General features: G+C 46.4%; 1 protein-coding gene across 1 annotated transcript in view; it reads left to right on the top strand.

Moving 5' to 3' along the window:
- LOC107113418 (solute carrier organic anion transporter family member 1A4-like) overlaps positions 1–20,097 on the top strand; it is a gene marked incomplete at its 3' end in the record, with an annotated part of 31,015 nt that extends 10,918 nt beyond the window's left edge. Inside the window, exons 3-7 of the mRNA XM_015414743.1 lie at positions 3,351–3,492; positions 8,743–8,875; positions 10,827–10,927; positions 13,530–13,676; positions 19,999–20,097. Of these exons, the coding sequence (XP_015270229.1) occupies positions 3,351–3,492; positions 8,743–8,875; positions 10,827–10,927; positions 13,530–13,676; positions 19,999–20,097 (622 nt within the window). The remainder of the gene's footprint in view (positions 1–3,350; positions 3,493–8,742; positions 8,876–10,826; positions 10,928–13,529; positions 13,677–19,998) is intronic.
- Between the last annotated feature and the right edge of the window lie 3,629 nt (positions 20,098–23,726).

Below are 23,726 nucleotides of genomic sequence, written 5' to 3'. Positions count from 1 at the left end.
ATACTGAGTGTTTTCAACTTGTAATGCCCAGCACACACACTCTCTCTCGTATTCATCTAGTATTCCTCCCTCCCTCCCTCCCTTCCTCCCTCCCTCCTTCCTTTCCTCCTTCCTCTCCTCCTTCCTTCCTTCCTTCCTTCCTTCCTTCCTTCCTTCCTTCCTTTTTTGATACAAGGGCTAAAAGAACTGAGACAAATCTTGCAGTTGCTAGAGTCAACTTAGGATCCTTATCACTGAGTGCAGAGGGACGGTTGGTTTTTGGTGGACGGTGGGCATGATTAAAGATTGTTGCTTCGTCATTTAAAAAAAACTAAACAGGAAAGGCACCAACAACCATCCCTGTCGTATTGCTGTTACCCCTGCAGTAGACTGAAGCCACAGCATTAGCCCTCTTGATTGGTTAGTTCCCTTCTTTCACATAAATCTTTTGCCTTTAGCTCTCCTGTCATTGGTATCCACCAGGAGCCAGCTTTGCCCTGTCCCTGGCTGTGCCCGGGCATGCCAAAGGCACAAATCACTTGCAAAGTGACTGTTTGAAGGTGCAAACAGCACAGCTGTGGTCTAATTAACTGGGATTATTTTGCAATACATTAATGAAGATATTTAACAGTGGGTTTTTGAAATATGCTTTGCACTTGTTCTGAAATCACTTTGCTGCCCAACTGAACTCTGACAAAGGGAGCTTTGAGTCTTGTTGGTCTATAAGGTGCTACTAGACTGGAATCCAACCAAAATCTGAAGCACATGGAATATTATTCAGTAGCGAGGTAGGGTTAAGGCCTGAAGTGAGCTGCCTCTCTTCCTAGAGGTCTTGCCACATTCTGCTCCAGGCTGAACACATGAATTTGCAGTTCCATACAAGCAGGGCTCTTTTTGTAGAAAAAGCCCAGCAGGAACTCATTAGCATAATAGGCCACACCCAACAGCAGAAACTCATTAGCCTATTAGGCCACACCCCTGACAGAGCAGCTCATTAGCATATTATGCCACACCCCATGCCTTCTCTTGGCAAGCCCCCCCTTGAAGGGAAGCGGAGGCACTTTGCCTTCCCTTGGCTTGCCCGTGGCTACCGTGGCCTGGTCAAGCCGGCCCTTGGACAGACCAAGGAAGGCACCGGGAGACATTTTAATGCCTCCCTGAACCTTCCAGCCCCCCCCCGGTCCTCCTGCCTCCAAATTGCCGGGGGTTTCACTCTCCAGGCCTTCCCTCTGTAGCCACACACGCAGAGGTTTTAGCTCTAGTGGGCGTGGCCAACTCTGAAGCCAGCCGGAACTCCGTTCCTGTGCGTTCCTGCCCCAAAATAGCCCTGCATACAAGGAAGAACCGTATCACACTGGACCTGGCTTCTTATCAAATGCATCAGTTCTGTCACATCTTTACAAGCCAGTGTGGCACAATGACCACAGTGTCACATGGGCACAAGAGATCTCTGCACATGTGCAGTAAGACCTACCAAGCTTCCAGAAGTATTCTAATGACTAGACTGTAGTAGGATGTTCTGGTAGGAAAGCAAAAATACATTCCAAGATGTATTCTGGACTGTGGAGCCAAAAATTTCAAGTCCACCACTCAAATATGGAAGGGAAGCCAGGAGGTCCCACCCATCTCCAACTTTTATTGTTGTCATTTGCTGCTATTGTGGCTGTCTTTTCTGGACCTTAAACCCTATGAATTGTGAACAAACACCCTGAGAGTAATATTTAAGGTGGAAAGTGCTGTCGTCATCTCTCAGAAGCTAAGCAGGGTCAGTGTTGGTTAGTACTTGGATGGGAGACCACCACGGAGTCCAGAACTGCTACGCTTAGGCAGGCAATGGCAAACCACCCCTGACCATGTCTTGCCTTGAAACCCGTACACAAACACATGCATAAGCTGCTGCTCTCGAGAACAGGGATATGGAAATCCAAACATGGTGGTACATAGGAAGATGTCTTATATCCAATCAAATCGTTGCTCCATCTTTTTTACACCCCCTGGAAAATGCTGATCGCCACGTTGGGGTCAGGAAGCAATTTTTCTCCAGGCGTTTGGCTGGAGATCCCGGAGGTTTCTTGTCATCTGTGGAACAGCGGTCACTGGGGGTGTAGAGAGGAGGTATTTGTGAATCTCCTGCATTGTGCAGGGGGGTGGACTAGATGACCCTGGAGGTCCCGTCCAACTCAATGATTCTAGTCCTGACTGGCATCAGCGATGCAGGATCGCAAGCAGAGAAAGGCTTCTGCAGTACCTGCTGCTTGGGATCTTTCAGACGGAGGTTGTTTCAGAGGTTAGTCATGTCAGTCTGCAGTAGAGCAGTGAGCTTTGAGTCCAGTAGCACCTTAGACACCAACTCTCCTTGGTCTCTAAGGTGCTACAAGACTCAAATCTAACGGAGATACTCTGAATTTGGAAATCTATGCACGCAAACCAATGAACCACCCCAAGCTAGCCTGATCTCATCATATCTCAGAAGCTAAGCAGGGTCAGTCAGAGGTCATTTCGGGGGGATCGCGGGGGATCGCAGTTCCCCCGCTGGCTTCTTATCAAATGCATCAGTTCTGTCACATCTTTACAAGCCAGTGTGGCACAATGACCACAGTGTCACATGGGCACAAGAGATCTCTGCACGTGTGCAGTAAGACCTACCAAGCTTCCAGAAGTATTCTAATGACTAGACTGTAGTAGGATGTTCTGGTAGGAAAGCAGAAATACATTCCAAGATGTATTCTGGACTGTGGAGCCAAAAATTTCAAGTCCACCACTCAAATATGGAAGGGAAGCCAGGAGGTCCCACCCATCTCCAACTTTTTTTGTTGTCATTTGCTGCCATTGTGGCTGTCTTTTCTGGACCTTAAACCCTAGGAATTGTGAATGAGCACCCTGAGAGTAACATTTAAAGTGGAAAGGGCTGTCATCATATCTCAGAAGCTAAGCAGGGTCAGTGTTGGTTAGTACTTGGATGGGAGACCACCACGGAGTCCAGAACTGCTACACTTAGGCAGGCAATGGCAAACCACCCCTGACCGTCTCTTGCCTTGAAACCCGTACAGGGTTGCCATAAGAGGGCTGAGACTTGACAGCACTTTTCATCAGCAATCAGTCCCTCTGCCACTGAGCCACGGCCCCTTTCCAAGATCTTACCAGCCCTGGTTGAAAGATACATGCTGCGAACTTGCAGATATTATGAGCCTGATAGGAATCACTCGCCACAGGAAAGCTGTTTGTTGATGGCTTCCCATGGAAACCACGGTTATTCCTCTGGCCATTATTTTTGCAGCCCTGGAGATCAGAAATCTGACATCCTGCTTTAATGCTATTTAACAGTCTCCCGTTATTTATTGAATGGTTTTTTTTCCTTCATTCTCTTTTAGGTATTTCTGCTGGCACTCTCTTTTGCCTATCTGGCCAAGACCATGTCTGGGGCTTACATGAACAGCATGCTCACACAGCTCGAACGGCGGTTCAACATCCCCGCCTCACTGCTTGGAGTGATCAGTGGAAGCTTTGAAATGGGTATGCCAGTTGTTACAGTTAGTGAGTTGGATCTAAGCTACACTGGCAGTTTCTGCTGATTTCCCCTTCCAGCTGCATATAGGGATGGGCATGAACTGCATTTTTGCGGTTTGGATTGTGGTTTGTGGCCGAACCACGAATCGAACCATGAACCTATATGAACTGGGAGGTTGGTTCATGAACCGAACTAGTTCATATGGCTTTGTGACTCCTGCTTTCTTCTCCATGTGGCTTTTCACAGGGAGCAGAAAGCAGTGGTTTAAATGGTTCCCAGCTATTTAAACTAAACAGTTGAACAGTGAGGAACAACCTGCTGCTCAGGTGTTTTTCGTGAAGAGCAGAAAGCAGTGGTTTAAATAGCTTGGAGCCATTTGAAGTGGGTATGCCATTTCTTTCAGCTTTCTGCTCTTCACAAACCACCATGAACTGCATCAAAATTCGTGAAAGTTCATGGCAGTTCTTCAGTTCACAAACAACGCTTTGCAAATCACTAACCGCCCAAAGGTCATGACAAACTTCAGTCCATGAGCCAGTTAATGCCCATCCCTAGCTGCATATCCCCACCCTGTCATTCCTCCGGATTCCCTATGCCCTAGGAACAGCATTTGGACTGCACTGGGAAGGGGAAACAGAAAAGTTCTGTTCACTGATGGAAAATGTAGTCTGGGTTGAGATGCACAGATGCACTCCACCTCATTCTCTTTAAGGCCCTGTTGAGAGATTTTTTTTGTTTACTTCATTTATACTCCACCTTCTTCACTGAGACTCCAGGAGGAGCAAACCATTAAATGCTCTAAAACCAGTATGTGACATCCACCCCTGGTAAAAGGTAAAGGTAAATGTTCTCTTGCTTGAAAGCCAGTCGAATCCGACTCTAGGGTTGCGGTGCTCATCTCCGTTTCAAAGCTGAAGAGCCAGCATTGTCCGAAGGCATTTCTGTGGTCATGTGGCTGGCATGACTAAACACCAAGGCGCACAGAACGCTGTTACCTTCCCACTGAAGTGGTACCTATTTATCTACTTGCAATTTCTTGCTTTCGAACTGCTAGGTTGGCAGGAGCTGGAACTAGAGACAGGAGCTCACTCCGTCATGCGGCACACTCGGATCTCGAACTGCTGAACTACTGACCTTCCACAGCCTGCAGTTCAGCGTCTTAACCACTTGAGCCACCACAGCTCCTCCCCACCCCTGGAATGTTCCCCAAGTATCCCCGTCGTGGCGACATAGGGACCTGGCAACCCTAGGAGGGGCCTCAGTGGGATATACTGCCATTGAATCCACCCCCCAAAGCAGCCATTTTCTCCAGGAAAACTGATCTCTGATGTCTGCAGATGAATTGCAAGTCCAGGAGGTCGTGAAACATTTATAGCGGACTGGTTCAAGTTCCTGTGGATATGTGGGTGCCCGAAGGAATGAATTTTATTCTTTGAAGTATTGCTGCTTTTGATCTGTAATACTTCTAGATCCATGGATAGACTGAAGGAATGAGGAATAGCTTAAAACAACTGTAATAGCAACTAAAATATTTTGTGAAGTGGTATTCTAGAGCAAATAAAAGTCGTATGAAAGTGCATATCCACAAATTACCACTCCCCTAACACCATAAAAAATAAAGGGATGCCTCTAAATAGTAGATACTATCACTCAGGGGTCATTTCGTAGAAAAAGAGCTAGGGGAACTCATTAGCATAACTCATTAGCATATGCCACACCCCCAGACATCATAAGGCCTGACGGTGGACCTGCAAAGCCGGTGGGAGTGTGAGGAAGCCCCACCAAGGCCCTCCCTGGCCCCAGGCAGGCAGGGGTGGGGAGAGTCGGGGAGGAAGCAACTTACCCTCCCTCTTCTCCTGCCTCCTCCTGGCTGAATGAGGGCCAGAAGCGGGGTGGCCGGAAGCAGGGTGTGTGGCTTCGTCGTGTGCCCCGCCCCCACACCTCACCCGAGGGAACTGCGATCCCCCGCGATCCCCCCGAAATGACCTCTGCTATCGCTACTTGATTTGGCACTAGTCACCCAATAGTCTGTCCTCATTAAGTAGATGGAAAGCCTCAACTCATTGGCGGTTTTGAAAGACTTTACACCCGATAGATGTGCACTGTAATCCTGGAGAGGGAGGTCATGCAGCACAGAATAATGAAAAACGGAAAAGGTAGGCTTTTGGAAAGAGTTATAGCTTTGCGGTAGCTGGCTATTCCTCAGTTTTATTTCCCCTCAGACTGCACGGTTGGCCCAACCCCATGAGACGTACAGTTAGTTGCTAGTGGTGACAATTTCCAGGAAATCCAGGATGTTTGGGAAATCTTCACACACCCTCCGTGTAGGATCGCCGGGAATCTTGCCAACTTCAGAATTACACCTGATCCCCAGACTACAGGCATCAGTTCCCCTTAGGCTTGCCAAGTCCCCCCGGGGGGCGGGAAACCCCCCGCCCCAAAGGTCCGTTCCCCGACGCCGGCGGATCGGGCCCCGGGGGGGAAAACCCTCCCCAAAAGCACGCGACGTGCACGTCACCTGGAAGTGACGTGGGCACGCTGGGGGCGGGGCCACAGTCATCTGAGGGAAAACTCTATGGTTTTCCCTTGGATGGCTCCTCAACATTGAGCGCGCACACTCCCAAAGCAGCACTGGAGTCCCCCGCTCCAGCGCCGCTTCTGACTTGGCAACCCTAGTTCTCCTGGAGAAAAGGGCTACTTTGGAGGGTGGGCTCTGTGGCATGCGGCATCACATCCCTGCTGCACTACCTCCCCTCCCCTCCCCTCCCCAAATCCCACCTTCTCCAGGCTCCAAATATCGAAGAATTCCCCAACCTGGAGTTGGTAGCCCTACTTGCCAACTCCCAGATGGGGCCTGGAAATCTCCTAGAAATGACAACTGACCTCCAGATGACAAGATCAGTTTCCCCTGGAGAAAAGGGTGGGCCCTACGCCATTAAATCTAACAGAGGTCCCTCTCCTCCTCAGGTTCCATCCCCACGTCTCCACGAATTTCCCAACCCAACGTTGGGAACTGTAATGTATTCAGAAGCTGCCATGAATACGTTAAGATGTAATGTGAAACATCTCATAAGGAAGCAATGTTAAGCTTCGTCTTGAACAGGGATTGAAGTCCAAGACTAATGCGACCAATCAGGTTCAAATGTATATAAGCGGGAAAGATTCTGATTGGTCCTTATTCGCTCAACCTGATAGGTTGATAACTGTATAGTAGGCGTGGCTACATTAGCCCGGAATGTTTAAATACCGAGCAGCTGCAATGGAAAAGCTGTTCGGGCTATCAGAAGTTGTACCGTGTTAGAGAAGTGATCGTCGAGCTGAAATAAACCTGAGTTTTGCTGAAATCACTCTCTGACTATTTTGTTAAGCACCGGACTTAACAGGAACCCTGCCTGCACATGCTCAAACTATGGGAGCAACGGTCCATCTGTTATCTAATTGCAGTGTTTCCACCCCGTTGCACCATGCAAGCGAATGGAAGGAAAGTTCTTTTCCCCTTCACTTCAATAGAACAGGAGAAAGTGTCTGCAATCAGGAAAACCTCAGAGAAGGAAATGGGAGGGGGACACATGCAGAAGGTTCAATTCATGGTATCTTCCATTAAAAAGATCTCAGATAATAAGTGTTGGGGAAGTCCTTTCTCTGCCTGAGACCCTGGAGAATTGTTGCCCTTCAGAATAGATGGTTATCATCTTCAGTGTGATGCCTGAGGAGTGTTGCCACCTCTGGGTTGGGAAACTCCTGGAGATTTGGGGGTGGGGTGGAACCTAGAGGATGGAGTTTGGGACATGGTAGGACCTCAGCAAGGTACAATGCCAGGGAAACTGCTCTCTGTTGTCTTAGGGTTGCCAGGTCCCCTTGTCTTGCCGATGGGGGGGATCTGGGAGGCGTTCTGGGAGTGGGCAGGGACGTCCCATGGTAGGACCTCAGCAAGGTACAATGCCAGGGAAACTGCTCTCTGTTGACTTAGGGTTGCCAGGTCCCCTTGTCTTGCTGATGGGGGGGGGATCTGGGAGGCGTTCTCGGAGTGGGCAGGGACGTCTCCAACACACGGATGTCACCCAGAAGTGACATCATCACATTGGCAATGTTGAAGGCAATTGCTCTGGTTTTGGGGCAAAACTCTATGGTAAAATCGGGTGTCAAACCATAGAGTTTTTCCCAAAAATCAGAGCATCACCCTCGACGTTGCCGACATGATGACATCACTTCCCTGTGATGTCAGCATGTCAGGGACGTTGCATGGGGATGTCGCTATTTGTGGTGGGATTTACTCTGCTGGCCAGCTGGACGGTGGTGGGCCAAAGTCCCCCAAACCAGGGGATTCCCTGCTTGGACCTGGGGACTCCTCAACCTTGAGAAACAAATCCTCTGGTCTCTTGCAGGTAAAACTTGCTACCCTCTGTGGTTTACTATAACATCGAGACAGGGGCTTCCAGCTGCCTGTTTTACACAGCTTACAGCTCCCCAGTTACATTGTGCCGTTGTGCTTGCACGATGCAATGTTTTCCCGTCAGCAGTTCTTCATGGGAGATTTGCGAATCTGCCTTACCGCAAAAGAATCTGCCCATGCAGTAGTAGGGAACCAGAATCGATTGCTCATCTTTTGCTTCGATGTGAATTTTATGTCAAAATATGGGGTGTCTTAATTAGCCCTATTTGGCATAACTGGCATAGCCTCCCAGAAGTGAGGCTTGTTTCCCTTCAGTTATTGGATCCGTGTTCCCCCATCACCCTCTCAGCAGCGAGGTTTCTTCTGATTGCTATGAGGATCAGGGAATATAAGATTAAAGTTCTGGAGAGAGGATTGATTTTTTATTGTACAGAGTTTGATTTTAATTTATGCCAGTAAAGGTACTGACTGACTGACTGACACAAGAAGATGCATAGTTTGAACCTCCCAACATTTTGTGAAAATGTCTGTTTGATTTGGCCCTCAGACTTCTGTGCGGCAGCCATTTTGTGACTGGTTCCATCTCCCTTGGGACCCCTTTATGGTGGCCCCCATGACATGTTCTCAAAATTCTGAAAATTCCCACAGGCTCAACAAGGTTGGGGGACCCCTGGACTAGATAATACTGAGCTAGAGAAATGGATTTAATGTTTTCAATCCCACTTGTTTTCGCTGCATACAACGTTGATGAGAGGGAACGTAAATTTTGGAGAGGGAACGCAAATGATTGAGGTGACAACTTAAAACCTGCAATCCTTCTCTCTAAAAACCTGCTCAAGCTCTGTGTTCTTTCTGTCCACAGGGAACTTGCTGGTGATTGCCTTTGTGAGCTACCTCGGAGCAAAATGCCATAGGCCGCGCCTAATCGCTATAGGATGCACAGTCATGGCCTTGGGGTGTTTTTTGATAGGGCTGCCTCATTTTCTGATGGGAAGGTGAGTCTTGGTTTGTCCTCCGTCTTGGAGCAAGGATATCCCCAACGTGACATCATCACACTGGGGATGCCCTGCCCCCTCCGGGAACACCCCCCAAAGTCCCCCGCCGGGGCCGAAGAGGGACCTGGCAACCCTAAGGAGATCTCCAGACCCCACCTGGAGGTTGGCAATCCTGATAAGGGCTAGATACAGCCTTCTGCTTTCTCTCCTCTAGCTTCAAGCAGAGTTTTTACTCTGTTCGCACTCTGCTTTTCACACTGAGATTCAGAGAGGGTCATTTCATTTCAAACCCCATTTGACTGGTGCCCCATGTCTGTGGCCTAGGGAGGAATTGGGGGGTGAGGACAGGCGTATCACCGTAACCAGAGAGTTTATTTATTTATTTATTTATTTCACTTTTACCCCACCCTCCCCTCCAGGCAGGCTCAGGGCGGCTTCCAAAAACTGACAAGCAGTATACATACACAATAAAATATAAATACAAGGCATCAGTTAAAACGCAACCAGTCAATATAAAACATTCATTAGATGGCGATAGAACTAAAGTGCAGAGTTTTGGAGGAATCTTACAGCATTACCCCAGCGTGATGACATCACCACTGGTTTTGTGCCGGGAGTGATGGCATGTGGTTGCCAACCTCCAGATGTGGCCTGGAGATCTCCCAGTATCACAAGTGATTTCCAGATAAGCTCCCCTAGAGAAAATGGCTGTTTTGGAGGGTGGACTCTATGGTATTGTACTCTGCTGATTTCCCCTGCCCAAACCCCGCCCTCCACAGGCTCCACCCCCAAAATATCCAGCTCTAAGAACATAAGAACATTGTTGTTGTTCAGTTGCACAGTCGAGTCCGACTCTTCGCGGCCCCATGGACCAGATCACGCCAGGCCTTCCTGTCTTCCGCCGTCCTCTGAAGTTTGCTCAATTTCATGTTTGTTGCATCTATGACATTGTCTAACCATCTCATCCTTTGCCGTCCCCGTCTTCTTTGACCTTCAATCTTTGCATTATTCCATGTATGAACTTTCAGGCATTATTCCATAAGACAGAATGCAAGATAGATGTGGAGCTGGACCTATACCCCTTTTCAAATGTCACAAATGCTGGGAGGCTACCAGCTGTTCCTATTGGATCAGAATACTCTCAATACATGTACAGACTCATTACTTTTGAATGCAAACCCTGATAAATCCAATGATCATTTTGTGTGTAGCGGGGCTGGATGCACTTGGTAAATATGCCCATTGGCCCTGTTCAGGCAGCATGGAAACCATGAATATCAGGAAGATGGTTGCACAATCAGTAATACCCATTATGTGACTGTAACATTTGAAAAGGGCTTGGGTGCAAGGCTACTTTTGTGCACAATTTTTTCCTCACAGCACATTTTTTGGAGAGCCAGTTTGTTGTAGTGGTTAAGAGCGCAGACTCTAATTTGGGAGAACTGGGTTTGATTCCCCACTCTTCCACTTGCAGCTGCTGGTGTGACCTTGGGTCAGTCATAAATTCTTTCAGAGCTGTTTTCTCAAGGGCAGGTCTCTCAGAGCTCTCTCAGACCCACCTACCTCACAGGATTCTGTTGTGGGGAGGGGAAGGGAAAGGAGATTGTAAACTCCTTCTGAGACTCCTTCAGGTGGTGAAGGGTGGGGTATAAATCCAATCACCACCACCACCACCACCACTTCTTCTTCTTCTTCTTCTTCTTCTTCTTCTTCTTCTTCTTCTCCTCCTCCTCCTCCTCCTCCACCTCCATTCATGTGACACAAATGTTCCCCCAGAAGTTTCATCTGTTTGACTACCCCAAAGTAATTGTTACTTATTGCTTTTAAATTCATCTCATGAATTTTCCCAGTGCTGAGAATGCTTGATAATATTAGTCCCCAGGAAAAGAAACCAAGGCAAAGACGGACACCCTTTCATTCCATACATATTTTTATGTTTTTTCCTCCCCAGGTACCAGTATGAAAACATTGCTTTTTCATCAGAAAATTCTTCTTCATTCATGGCTGTTTGCCATGCCAATTATACCATGCCTACTGAACAAACCACAGAAGGTGAGGTTCCCCTCTCTGTTTACTATTCACTCTTGTCTCTCTTTTTTGTGTAACTGTCTTGGCTGGTAGATTTGTACTAAGAAAACCAGACGGTTAGGCTTAAGGGTTCCAGAAAAGCTTTATTCTGTATTGTAAGAACGAAGACCCCCTAGGGTTGCCAACTCCAGGGTTGAGAAATTACTAGAGATTTGGGGGTGGGGCATTAGGAGGGCGGGGTTTGGATAGGGGAGAGACCTCAGTGGGGCATAATGCCATAGAGACCACCCTCCAAAGCAGCCGTTTCCTCCAGGGGAATGGCTATCTGTTGTCTGGGGAACAGTTGTAATTCTGGAAGATCTCCAGGGCCCACCTGGAGGCTGGCATCCCTACCCCCAAAGTGAGGGCAGGCGATATACAGACATTATTCGCTCTTTGTAGGGCTCTGAAACTGCAGAACTTATTTGTAGTTTACACCTGGGTGAATTTCACAAATTGGATCAGAATTCCATTACTTATGCCTTCCCAGGCCGTCTTAGACAAGAGTCCAAGTGGCACTTTAAAGGCTAATCAAATGCATTCCAGCATAAACTTGTGACTTAGCGCTCACTTCCTCAACTGCGCAAAGAGTTCATCTGTTAGGCAGATGCATCTTTACTACAAGTTGCAAACAATAGAAAGGCCAGGGATGGGGATTCAGATCAACTTGGGTACCGGAGTGGCCATGATCTTTCTGGTTGTGTGTATATAAATTGCCACCAAATCACAGCTGATGTATGGCAACGGGCAATGCCATGGGGTTTTCAAGGCAACTGATTAAGCAGGGGCAGTTTTCTATTGCCTTCTTCTACATAGTCTTCCTTGGTGGTCTTCCGTCCAAAGTACCGCCCCCAGTTTAGCTTCAGACATCTGATGTGATTGGGCTATATACTGTACCATTCCACATCCTGATCTTTCTGCTTATCCTTCTGATAACATCAAGAAGACAAAAGTAATGACTACCGGGGAATTACACAACTTTGAGGTTGACAATGAAGAAACTGAAATTGTGCAAGATTTTCTATTCCTTGGCTCCGTCATCAACCAAAAGGGAGACTGCAACCAAGAAATCAGGAGGAGAATGAGATTGGGAAGGGCCGCCATGAAGGATCTAGAAAAGATTAAATGTAAAATGGAATGTGTTGCTGGCGACTAAGATCAAGATAATTCATACCATGGTATTCCGCCAGGGCTCTTTTTGTAGCAGGAACTCCTTTGCATATTAGGCGACACACCCCATGTAGCCATTAGGGGTGTGTCACCTAATATGCAAAGGAGTTCCTGCTACAAAAAGAGCCCTGTTTAAATCCCCATTACTATGTATGGGTGTGAACAGGGGTCATTTCCTGCGGGAGTGCACAGGAGTGGAGCTCCGGCAGTAAGGAGCTTCTCCATCTTGGCAGAATGAGAGCAGGACATAATTTCTATATCTCTAACCATCCTGTATCTCTAACCAGCTTGGTGTAGTGGTTAGGACTGCGGACTCCAATCTGGGAGAACTGCGTTTGATTCCCCACTCTTCCACATGCAGCTGCTGGCATGACTTTGGGTCAGTCACAGTTCTCTCAGAGCTATTCTCTCAGGAGCAGTTCTCTAAAGAGCTCTCTCAGCCCCTCCTACCTCACAAGGTGTCTCTTGTGGGGAGGGGAAGGGAAAGGAGACTGTAAGCCACTGTGAGTGGTGATAAAGGGCGGGGTATAAACCAAATCTCTTCTTCTTTTTCTAGCTAGTTAGACTAGATTAGAAATCTATCAGTACTCTATCCTGTCTAGAATGGAGTTTCTTAAATAAAAAGATTGGGAATGAAGATTCCCAGTCACTTTCCACAATTAGAAAAGGCACCTTTAGACATTTATCTGCTAGTCTGGCATATTTATTGCTTTACAACTGTTGACCTTAAATGTTCCCTCTAAGCTGTGGAGTCTTGTGAGCAAAAATTCTACTTTGTGAGCTACTGGCATTAAAGTTGTGAGCGAGCGATTGGGCTACTGCATCCGTTAGTTTGCTCTGGAGCCATCCTTCCTGAGCGAAGACAAAAATGGGTGAGCCGGAGGCTAAAAAATGGTGAGCTGGCTCACACTAACTCAGCTTAGAGGGAACACTGCTTATAACCTTAACTTGTTACTTAGTGTGACTTTGCATATCTCGATCATCATCATGTTGCATGTTAATTTGCTGTTCATTCCCTGGCTATAAGTTTGAACCTTGTCTGCCATTCTAGTGTATTTGAAAAAGTGTGCATGCACACGAAAGCTCATACCTTGAATAAACCTTTGTTGGTCTTAAAGGTGCCACTGGACTCTAAATTTGTTCCACTGCTTCAGACCAACACGGCTGACCAACAGGCCTCTTATTAGTTTGCAAAGATAAAAGGCTCTGAGTGTAACTCTGTTTCTGGGCAGCACACACTAACCAGACATGCTCTGCTGCATTATGTGCCCTTGCGCACTCTGCTAACTAAATGATCGAACAGATAGAACATTGCATTTCACAGTGTTTTATGACTTCTGAATGGACAGCATTAAAGTATTTTGTTACCTGTGCAAACGTTCAAGCAGATGCCTTTCCTTGTTCCTTGTATTCACAGAATGTGAAAAGCAGGCCGGATCTTCGATGTGGGTGTTTCTGTTGGTGGGAAACATTATCCGAGGTGTCGGTGAAACGCCCATCACCCCCTTAGGCATTTCGTATGTGGAAGATTTTGCAAAATCCGAAAATTCTCCTTTCTACATTGGTAAACCTGCAAATGCCCAAGCTTAGCGTTATGTACTGACATGAAAATTAAGTTCTGATGAACCCTTGGTTTCCTGGGATTCCTTTTGGATGGAAAGGCAATATATAATTGTAATTAAAGAAACATATTTTGTTCATTCGTACCCAAACGACGTTTAAGAGAGGTAGGCCTGACCTTTTAAATCCTGGTTCGTCTTTGGGCAGAAAGTCTGATCTCTCCCTTGTTATTTGTTTTTCTAAATGGCAGCTAGGTGGGGACCTAATTTAGATCAGGTCCATGGCAAGGGTTGCCAACCTCCAGGTGGCAACTGGAGCTCTCCCGCTCTTACAGTTGATCTCCAGACAACCAAGATCAGTTCCCCTGCAGAAAATGGCTGCTTTGGAAGGTGGATTCCAGGGCTCTATACCCTAGGGTTCCCAGGTCCGTTGAACCAGCTGGTGGGGGATGCAGGTGAACTTACTGGGAGCGGGGAGGGAAGAAGCCAGAAGTTACACAGGCACATTGGGGGTGTCGGGAGCAATGCTCTGGTTTGTGGGCAAGACCTCTATAGTAGAATCAGCTTCTACCATAGAGTTTTGCCCCAAAACTAGAGCATCACCCCCCAAAATCACTGATGTGCCTACGTCACTTCTGGGTGACGTAGGCATATCATGTTTATTTCTGGCTTCTTGCCTTTTTTGGGGGGGGTGGGGGTGGCCAGCTGGTTGGTGGTGGAGAGGAGCACCCGAAACCAGGGGACCCCGCCCCCACGGGAGGGGGGTCTGGCAACCCTGCTGAGGTTCCTTCCCTCCCCAAACCCTTCCCTCCCTAGAAGAAGAAGAAGGGAAGAAGAGATTGGATGTATACCCCGCCCTTCACTACCCAAAGGTGTCTCAGAGCGACTTACAAACTCATTTCTCTTCCCCTCCCCACAACAGACACCCTGTGAGGTAGGTGGAGGTAGGTGGGGTTGAGAGAGCTCTTGACAGAAACTGCTCTTTTTCAAGAACAGCTCTTATCAGAACTACGGCTTGCCCAAGGTCATCCAGCCAGGTGCAAGTGGAGGAGTGGGGAATCAAGCCCGCTTCTCCCAGATTAGAGTCCGCGCACTTAACCACTACACCAAGCTAGGCTCCCCCCAAAAAAATCTCCTGGTGTTTCCTAACCCAGAGCTGGCAACCATAACCATGTCTCTGAGTGGTGGGAAATACTCTTCATCCCCCACGGGTCAGATGGCCAAGTGTAGCTTAGGAAATCCCTGGAGAGTTGGCAGTGGTTGCTGGGGAAGTCAGAGTTTGGAAAGGGTTCTTCTCTAGGGTTTTCAGGTCCCTCCCAGCAACTGGCAGGGGGTAAGGAGGAAGCTCATCAGGAGCAGGAGGGAGGCCTAGGCCTTGTTGCCAGCAACACAGTGACATCACTTCCTGTGTGCACCAGAAGTGATGTCATCACGTTGCTGGTGTCACCGCAATGCTCTGGTATTTGGGCAAAATGTCTGTGGTTAAAAAGAATGGCTTCTACCATAGAGTTTTTGCCCAAATACCAGTGTGTCACCACAACACTGGTAATGCGGTGATGACACTTCCAGTACATGCCAGAAGTGATATTGCCACATTGCTGGTGACACTGGTCTAGGCCTGCCTCCCCTGCTGGTAAGTCCCCTGCTGGCCAGCTGGCCACTGGTGGGGAGCGAGGCCCAAGGGTAGGGAGATCCAGTGCCCCTAATGGGAGGTTAGCAACCCTGTTCCACTCCTAAATCTTCAGGGATTTCCCAAGCCAGTGTTGGCAGGCCTGCAGTATGCTGCCAGGAAATATTCACATACCACTTTAAAAACCACAACACGGCATTTTGAAAAGCTTGAGGCGCACGTGATTGTGGCCTCACTGTGGCCACTAGTCAAACGGGTTTTGTGAAAGGACGTTTCATTGTGAAGGGAGGAAAGGCGGTTTCAGTGTAAACTGCCAGTGTGTTTGGACAGTGACGAATCTTGGAAGCAGGAAAGGTATGAAACTGCAGGGCCTGTTCCCACCACAGCTTTAGTTTTGACCACTAGCCGTGCATTTTGCTTGCTTTTTTTTTTTTAAAAAAAACCCACATGTCCTGCTTTTCCACTAGAGTGCCTAAAAGCAGCATACAGTGCGGTAGGACATTACCGTAAATAGAACCGCCTAAATCAAATTGAGCAATTTTAGTACTACGTGAAAGCTCTGAAGCCACTCCTTAGCCTCCAGCTTTCATATTTGAATTTCAGAACTCTCCAAACATCTGGCTGGAAAGGTCTATTTTTATTAATTTCCTAAAGACTCCAACAGAGCAGGCCAGGGCTGTAGGAGAGACTCTGTGGGTGTCCAACGCATCATAACGAGGGCTCCCAGCTCTAGCTTGGGAAGTCCCTTTGAGATTTGGGGCAGAGGCTGGGGAAGGTGGGATTCGGGGAGGGGAGGGAGCTCAACGGGGATAGGGTTCCATAGAGTTTACCCTCCGAAGCGGCACAGAGGGCGATTCTGCATCTGGCATTCGCCCCTCATTTTCTCAACTGGGAGGAAAAAGTGCAGCTCAAAACCACATTCAGATTCCCCAGGACAACGCCCGTACTGTCTGCAAAGTCACTCCGTAATGGCCATAAATCTATGCAGAAGGCAGGGGTCATTTCGTAAAAAAAGAGGTGCAGGAGCTCATTAGCATAACTTATTTGCATATGCAACCCCCCCTGACATCACCCGAAGTGTGTCAGAAGGCAACACCCGCCGCTCAGGCGCCACCCCAAAAATCTCCAGGTACTTCCCAACTCAGAGCTGGTGAGCCAGCTTTACACTTTTTGACTAAAGACACTTTGGGTTTCCTTTGCTCTTGCAGGGAAGCTACCCTATGAGCATGAAAATACAGATCAAGTTAGTATGCTTTTGCTTTTTCTGCAATATATCAGGAAAATGATCAAAAGATTATTTCGGCAACAACATGCCTGGGAGAGTTATTAATTAAAAGGGTAATGTTTATAACAGTCTTGAGGAGCATGCATTCTATTGCACCTTCACACACCTTAAGACCAGACAAGGTAAAATCCCAAACAGACATCACATCAGCAGCCATATATAAAATGCTGCTCATGTTTGCCATCTACCATAAACACATCAAGGCAGGTTATAGCAAGGATAGTCCTACAGTAAGATCAGGTGAGACATGATCTGCCTTAGTTGGGTGTCATTAAAGATGGGGGAGGAAAACCAACAGATTTGTTCCAGGGGGCCCAACACACTAGGGAATTCTCCTACTCAAAACCCAAACAGAGCAAGTGGGAGACATGCAAGACATCAACTTCCAAAGAGTCATGGTACCGGACAGGCACAACCTGCGTCTCTCCAGCAAAAACCTGGCGGCTTTCCACAGCGCATCACCATATGTGCCCGCTCCTGGCCTTGTTACTCCCGGAATGCTGTTCCTGCGCATTCCCCCTCGAAATGACCCCTGGCAGAAGGTACCATAAAAATCCGATTATCAAAGAAAGTGAAAGTGGCATGGAGTGAGGAGGGTACCATAAAATCCGATGATCAAAGGAAGTGAAAGCAGCATGCAATGCAGAGGGGAATTTCTGTTCCAGAGTGGGTTTGGTATAACAACGGAGGGAAAAGCCAATGCAGAATCAGCCTGAGATTGCTTGGGGGCCTATTTCATGTTCAGAAACACATACATGGGGTTAGAATAGAAATGCTGCTGCTGTTCTCCAGAGGCGGGCCTAGCCATAGGGTATCCAGGGCAGCTGCACTGGGCCTCAGGCTGGGTAAGGCTTTGGCTGCCCATGGCACTGGCCCCCTGATTAGGGTTGCCGGTAGGGGTGTGCGTTTGGGTAAACCGAGACAACCCCCCCAAAAAATACTGTATCGGTATTTTCTGGATATTTTTTCATCCAGTTAGCTAGTGGGCCATTTACTCGGCTATCTGGAAATGGCTAACCCGACAAATCCCAACACATATTTGGTATCACTGTATCGGTATTTTCCGGATATTTTTTCACCCATTAGCTAGTGGGCCATTTACTCGGCTATCTGGAAATGGCTAACCCGACAAATCCCCCAAAATATTTGGTATTTTTCCAGGTTGGTCGGATAGCCGTGGTTGAAGAGCTTTAAATGCCTTCTGAGTTCACTTGCGGGCTCCTGGAGCTCAGACTGCAGGAGAAAGCAAGCCCAGGATCTCCTGTGCTCCACAGAGCAATGTGTTCAGTGCAGCACAGCTGCTCCTGGATCTCCCTTCTCCTGCAGTCTGGTTTAAAACAGACTTCAGGAGAAAACTCGCTGCTTCCAATGCTCCCTCTAAGTCTTGTGAGCAAAAATTCTACGTTGTTAGCTGCTGGCATTAAAGTTGTGAGCGAGCCATTTGGCTACTGCATAAATTAGTTTGCCCTGGAGCCATCCTTCCTGAGCTAAGGCAAAAGTGTGTGAGCCGGAGGCTAAAAAACCCGTGAGCTAGCTCACACTAACTCAGCTCAGAGGGAACACTGGATCCATCCCATTAAAAACCCTCCCCAAGCAGTGAGTTCGTCCCTTTAACCCCCCCCCAAAGCAGCAAGTTTACTCAGCCATTGGAGAAGGTGTCCAAAGGATTACAGTCCCTTCAAACACTCTCCCCGTGTGGTGAGTTCTCTTGCCACCTGGAGAGGGTGCCCAAAGGGATCGGTCCCTTTAAACACCCTCCCCAAGTGGCATGTGAACTGCTGCCTGGAGAAGGAGACCAAGGAGCCAAAATAAATGGCAATCCTGATTATTTCCTGGATCCCAATACCATACCGATATTTAGGTAATATTAAAAAATACTGATTTTGGGGGGGTTTAATATACACAGACCTGAAAAATACCTGGGTTTTTTTTGTGTGTCTAAAAAACCCGTGAGCTAGCTCACACTAACTCAGCTCAGAGGGAACACTGGATCCATCCCATTAAAAACCCTCCCCAAGCAGTGAGTTCGTCCCTTTAACCCCCCCCCAAAGCAGCAAGTTTACTCAGCCATTGGAGAAGGTGTCCAAAGGATTACAGTCCCTTCAAACACTCTCCCCGTGTGGTGAGTTCTCTTGCCACCTGGAGAGGGTGCCCAAAGGGATCGGTCCCTTTAAACACCCTCCCCAAGTGGCATGTGAACTGCTGCCTGGAGAAGGAGACCAAGGAGCCAAAATAAATGGCAATCCTGATTATTTCCTGGATCCCAATACCATACCGATATTTAGGTAATATTAAAAAATACTGATTTTGGGGGGGTTTAATATACACAGACCTGAAAAATACCTGGGGTTTTTTTTTGGTGTACACCCCTAGTTTCCAGGTCCCCTCTGGCCACCAGCAGGGGGTGGGAGGGAAGTGTTCCCAGATCCAGGTTGGGAAACTCCTGGAGATACAGGGATGGAGCCCGGGGAGGACAGGGGCCTAGGTGGGGTACAAGGCCACAGAGTCCACCCTCCAAAGCATCAATTTTCTCCAAAGGGAACTGATCTCTGTAGTCTGGGGAGGAAGTGTAATTCTGGGGGAATCTCCAGGTTCCACCTGGAGGTTGGCATCCCTACCCTTGATCCCCACTTTCTCAGTAGCCTCATAGGTAGGTTTGCCAACCTCTAGATGACAAAGATAATTTAACCTGGAGAAAATGGCTGCTTTGGAAGGCAGACTCTATGGCATTCTACCCTGCTGAGGTCCCTCCCTTTCCAAAACCCCGCCCTCCCTGGGCTCTACTTCCCAAATCTCCAGGTAGTTCCCAGCCCAGAGATCCCCTCCCCGAAAAAAAAGCTGGCAACCCTAGTAGTTAGGTAGCCACACTGAACTCGGGCAGCAGACAGCTGGCTCAGCAGCTGCCATGCACCCCCAGCAACTTCTGAGTAGACCTGCTTAGGATTGCTCTCAAATTGTCCTTGAGAGCCAGTTTGGTATAGTGCTTGAGTGGAGGACTCTAATCTGGAGAAGCAGGTTTGATTCCCCACTCCTCCTCATGCAGCCAGCTGGGTGACCTTGGGTCAGTCAGAAATTCTCTCAAAGCTGTTCTCTCACGAGCAGTTCTCTCAAGAGCTCCCTCAGCCCTACCTGCCTCACAGGGTGTCTGTTGTGGGGTGGGGGAGAAGGGAAAGGAGATTGAAAGCCACTCTGAGACTCCAAGTGAAAGGTGGGGTATAAATCCAAATCTCCTTTCTCTTCTCGAGGTCAACTACAACCTTTACTCACTGATATCAGTCTCTGTTGCCATTACATGGGAGATTCCTGATAATCTAAAGACAGCATTTGAAATACATGTTGAAAAATACACTTTTTTGCATTAAAATGTCTTTGTTGGAGGGGGTTATATACTTTTTTCCTTTCCCTCTTTCAGGCTGCCTACAGATAGCGACGGTCCTGGGCCCATTGTTTGGTCTGATGTTGGGTTCCTATTGTGCACAGCTGTACGTGGATGTTGGATTCATAGACCTAGGTAACACACTTTAAACTGGCAAAATCTATAAGCATTACTCGATAGGAAGACGTTTTATGTCACTCAGCATGCAGCCGATTTGCAATGGTAATAGCCAATGATGAGTTGTAACAGTCACAGTTTTCCACTCTACTTTTTAATGGTGCTTGGGTATATTCTAGGAGGTTTTGGGGTTCAAAGGTACTGGGAAGGGGTCCTGGCTCAGTGGTACAGCATGGGCTTTGCATGCGGAGGATCCCAGTTTCATTCCCAGACATCCTCAGTTAAAAGGATCAGCCACGAGGTGATGTGAAAGACCTTTGCTTGTGATCCTGGATAACCATCACCAGTCAAAGTAGATAATAGTCACCATGATAGACCCATTGGCCTGAATCAGTAGAAGGTACTTTCTATGTGTTCTCCAAGAAGAGCCAGTTTAGTGTAGTGGTTGAGTGCGCAGACTCTTATCTGGGAGAACCTGGTTTGATTCCCCACTCCTCCACATGCAGCTGCTGGATGACCTTGGGCGAATAAAAATAAATAAAATAAATAGTTAAGTAGGTGTGCTTCAGCAGTGAAGCTTACTATAATGGCCTTGGGTAAGTCTCAACTTACCCATTCTTATGCCATCCCTATAAAACTAAAAGGATGAGAACAGTAAAGCACTTCGTACTGTGATGGGTGTGTGTGTGAAATAGTGATGATGGTGATTTTGTAAGAGATTGTCAAAAACCTCCCATGATTTTTCCATTTAGACATTTACTGAAAGATTATATGGCAGGGAAGGGCCTATTAAATCCTTTTTCTCAAGCTTCTTGAAGTGGCCATTCATGAGAGCATCTACTATATATATTTTTGTTACTGCTGAAAATAAATTCTCTCTGTAATGATAATCTCTTTATTGACTATCTGCCTGCTCTTCAGGAGGATGTTCTTAACCTGGTGACTTAAAATATTTCTGCCACATTCCTCTGTTGTCTTGTTTCATTCTATTTCTTGTGGCTTAAGAAGCTTTACAAAAGATAAGTGGGCTGCCATATGATTCAGACATTAATATTCACTCCTGCAGACATGATTATCTCTACCCGTGTGTGACTTTGGAGAATCATTTTTCATTTTGACCAGGGTAATTTTGGGTCTCATTTTCTAAATTTCATGGTTAAGCTCCTCAGAGTTCTAGGAGGGAATTTGTATTGTCTCTAATGCTATGTTATCTGCCAATCTAAAAAACAAAAATAAAAAATTATTGTTGGTTTAATCCCACTTTCTAAAATAAATATCTAGCAGTGCAATCCTAAACAGAATTATACCTTAAACCCATTGACTTCGATGCTTAGAAAAGTCTAACTGTACTTAAAATTGTAGTATAGGCATAAAGGCTAAGAGCATGTTATCTGACAAGTCTTCAGTTCAAATCATGCTTCTGCTGTGCATTCCCCAAGTGGCTTTAAGTAAACCACTCCCTCTCAGCTTGAATCTCCATCTATAATATGGGGATGATCACGCTGGCTACACTGCAGGGATTTTTTAAAAGATTGCTGCATGCTAGCACAGGTAAGTATTCTGAAGACCAAAGATACTAGATAAATGCTAAGTAGTGGTGGGAAATTTCATCAAGTCTCAGCATTCCAAATGTGGATACATTAGAGAGTGATACAAAGGCATTACAATACTGGTTGTCTTGTTTTAAGTGTCTTTCATAATAACTTCTATCATGGAATTCATCTTTTTTACCACCAATAAGCACCAAACTGGTATCTTCAATTAATATTTTCAGTATTAGCAACTATAACTTGCTTTACTTATACTCCCTTAGAAGAGAAGGCAGGTCTATACTTTCATTGATTCTGACTGTTTAAGCACATTAAGAAGCAGGATATTGAGATATGATGATTTTTAATCAGGCAGCCCTGGACCTTCATCTCTCTATTGCTTCTTGTTGACTTAGACAAGAATTCTAAAATAATCCAACTCAGGTTTATTTATTGGAGCTTATTCTCAGGAAAATGGTCTTAGCATTATGCTATCAGTTCTTCTTTCACCATCCTGGAAAACAGAACAGTTTATGCAAGGATATCTGTAAAACATATTCTGAAGAGAAGACAGACACGAAGAATTCAATATGACTCTACTGGATACTATAATTTCTAATTGTAATGAAATTCAAAAACAAATTGGAGAGAGGGCTAATTGGTATAAATTCTGAGTTCAGAAACATGTTTTTAGTGCAATGGTGGTAAATATTGTTTGAACAAATAAAATAAACCAAAAAACAGAACGTCACCCCCAATGTCACTGACACAATGACGTCACTTCCGGAAGTGACATCACATGTTGCCACCATCGCTGTTTGGGGGTGGGGTTTCCCCTGCCACAACTGTTGGGGGCATCCGGGGAGAGCCCAAAAAATCGGGGGTTCCCCTGCCCCCACCTGGGGACTACACTATACAGGGATTATTACCGTGATAAGTGCGCTAAACTACATAATAAAGTACTGCAAAAAATCCGAAAATATATGCTGTTTAAATAAGTTAAAGCGATGTGCTTTTTTTACAAGGTTGGAATACAAAAATAAGGTCAGTTTCAAATAAATAGAAGTGGTTTTTAACTAAGGAAATGATGTTAACGACGTGCTCCGGAATGTCCTGTGTCGTTTCGACATTCCTTCTTCTGAATGCCATTCCATTTGACTGTAACTTGCTTGAAATGAATTTTCTACTAGCAATTGTGCTTTGTTATTGACCTATGAAGAAAAAAATACGTGAGAATCAGGCTTCATTTCTCCTCTTATAGATGAGACAAAAACTGGCAATTATCTATAGAATCTTATTTTAAAGTTCTCCAAAGACGTCCGCATTGTCCGCCTTAAATTTATAAAAATCCATCATCGATCTGATCTGAATCCTCACCCCTTGATACGTAAAGGATAAACCTTGTGGAATCTCCCATCTATATCTGATGCTCAAAGCTCTGAGTTTGTCAGCCAAGGATTTATACCTTTTCCTGTCTTGCAGTATTGTTCTTGGGAGTTCTCTCATCACCATAATTTTGTTTCCCTCTATTACAAAAGGGACGGTGAATTGCTTCTTGAATATCTCCTCTGTTATTGATCTTGTTACAAATTGTACAATTACATCCCTTGGTAAATTCTTCTTTTCTGCAATTCTGGAGTTCACTCTATAAATCAAATCAAAGTCTGAGTCCATTGACCCTTCTTCCTCGCCCAAAAAAGCCGTTATCACTTCCATCATTTTTTCTTTTAAATTCTCATTCTCTGTTTCCTTAATGCCTCTGAATCTCAGATGAGTCTGCATCCTTCTGAACTCCATCATTGTCTCTGATCTTGTAATTTGTTGAGTCAAAGAATCTTGTTTCTCTTCTATTTTTTGTATCTTCTCCTCTGTCTCTGTAGTCTTGGTTGCATTTGCTTGAACATCCTTCTTAACTCCTTCCATTTCTTGCTTGATTGAAGTTATTTCTGTAGTAACCAATTCCTTCAATGCTGTTATGTTCTTCTCTTGGACTTCTTCTAGATGTTTCAGATGAATCTGAGTTTGCTTCTCCAGTTGGTCCCCCAATGTTTTTTCTATCTGCTCCCCCATGGCTTGTATTGCCTCTGTCATTCTCTTCTCCATTGCTTCCATGGAGGC

The sequence above is a fragment of the Gekko japonicus genome, unplaced genomic scaffold (assembly GCF_001447785.1).
Source record: "Gekko japonicus isolate JY-2015 unplaced genomic scaffold, Gekko_japonicus_V1.1 scaffold1532, whole genome shotgun sequence".
NCBI lineage: Eukaryota > Metazoa > Chordata > Lepidosauria > Squamata > Gekkonidae > Gekko > Gekko japonicus.
Note: the sequence above shows the minus strand (reverse complement) of the source record. Positions and strands in the feature narration are given on the sequence as shown.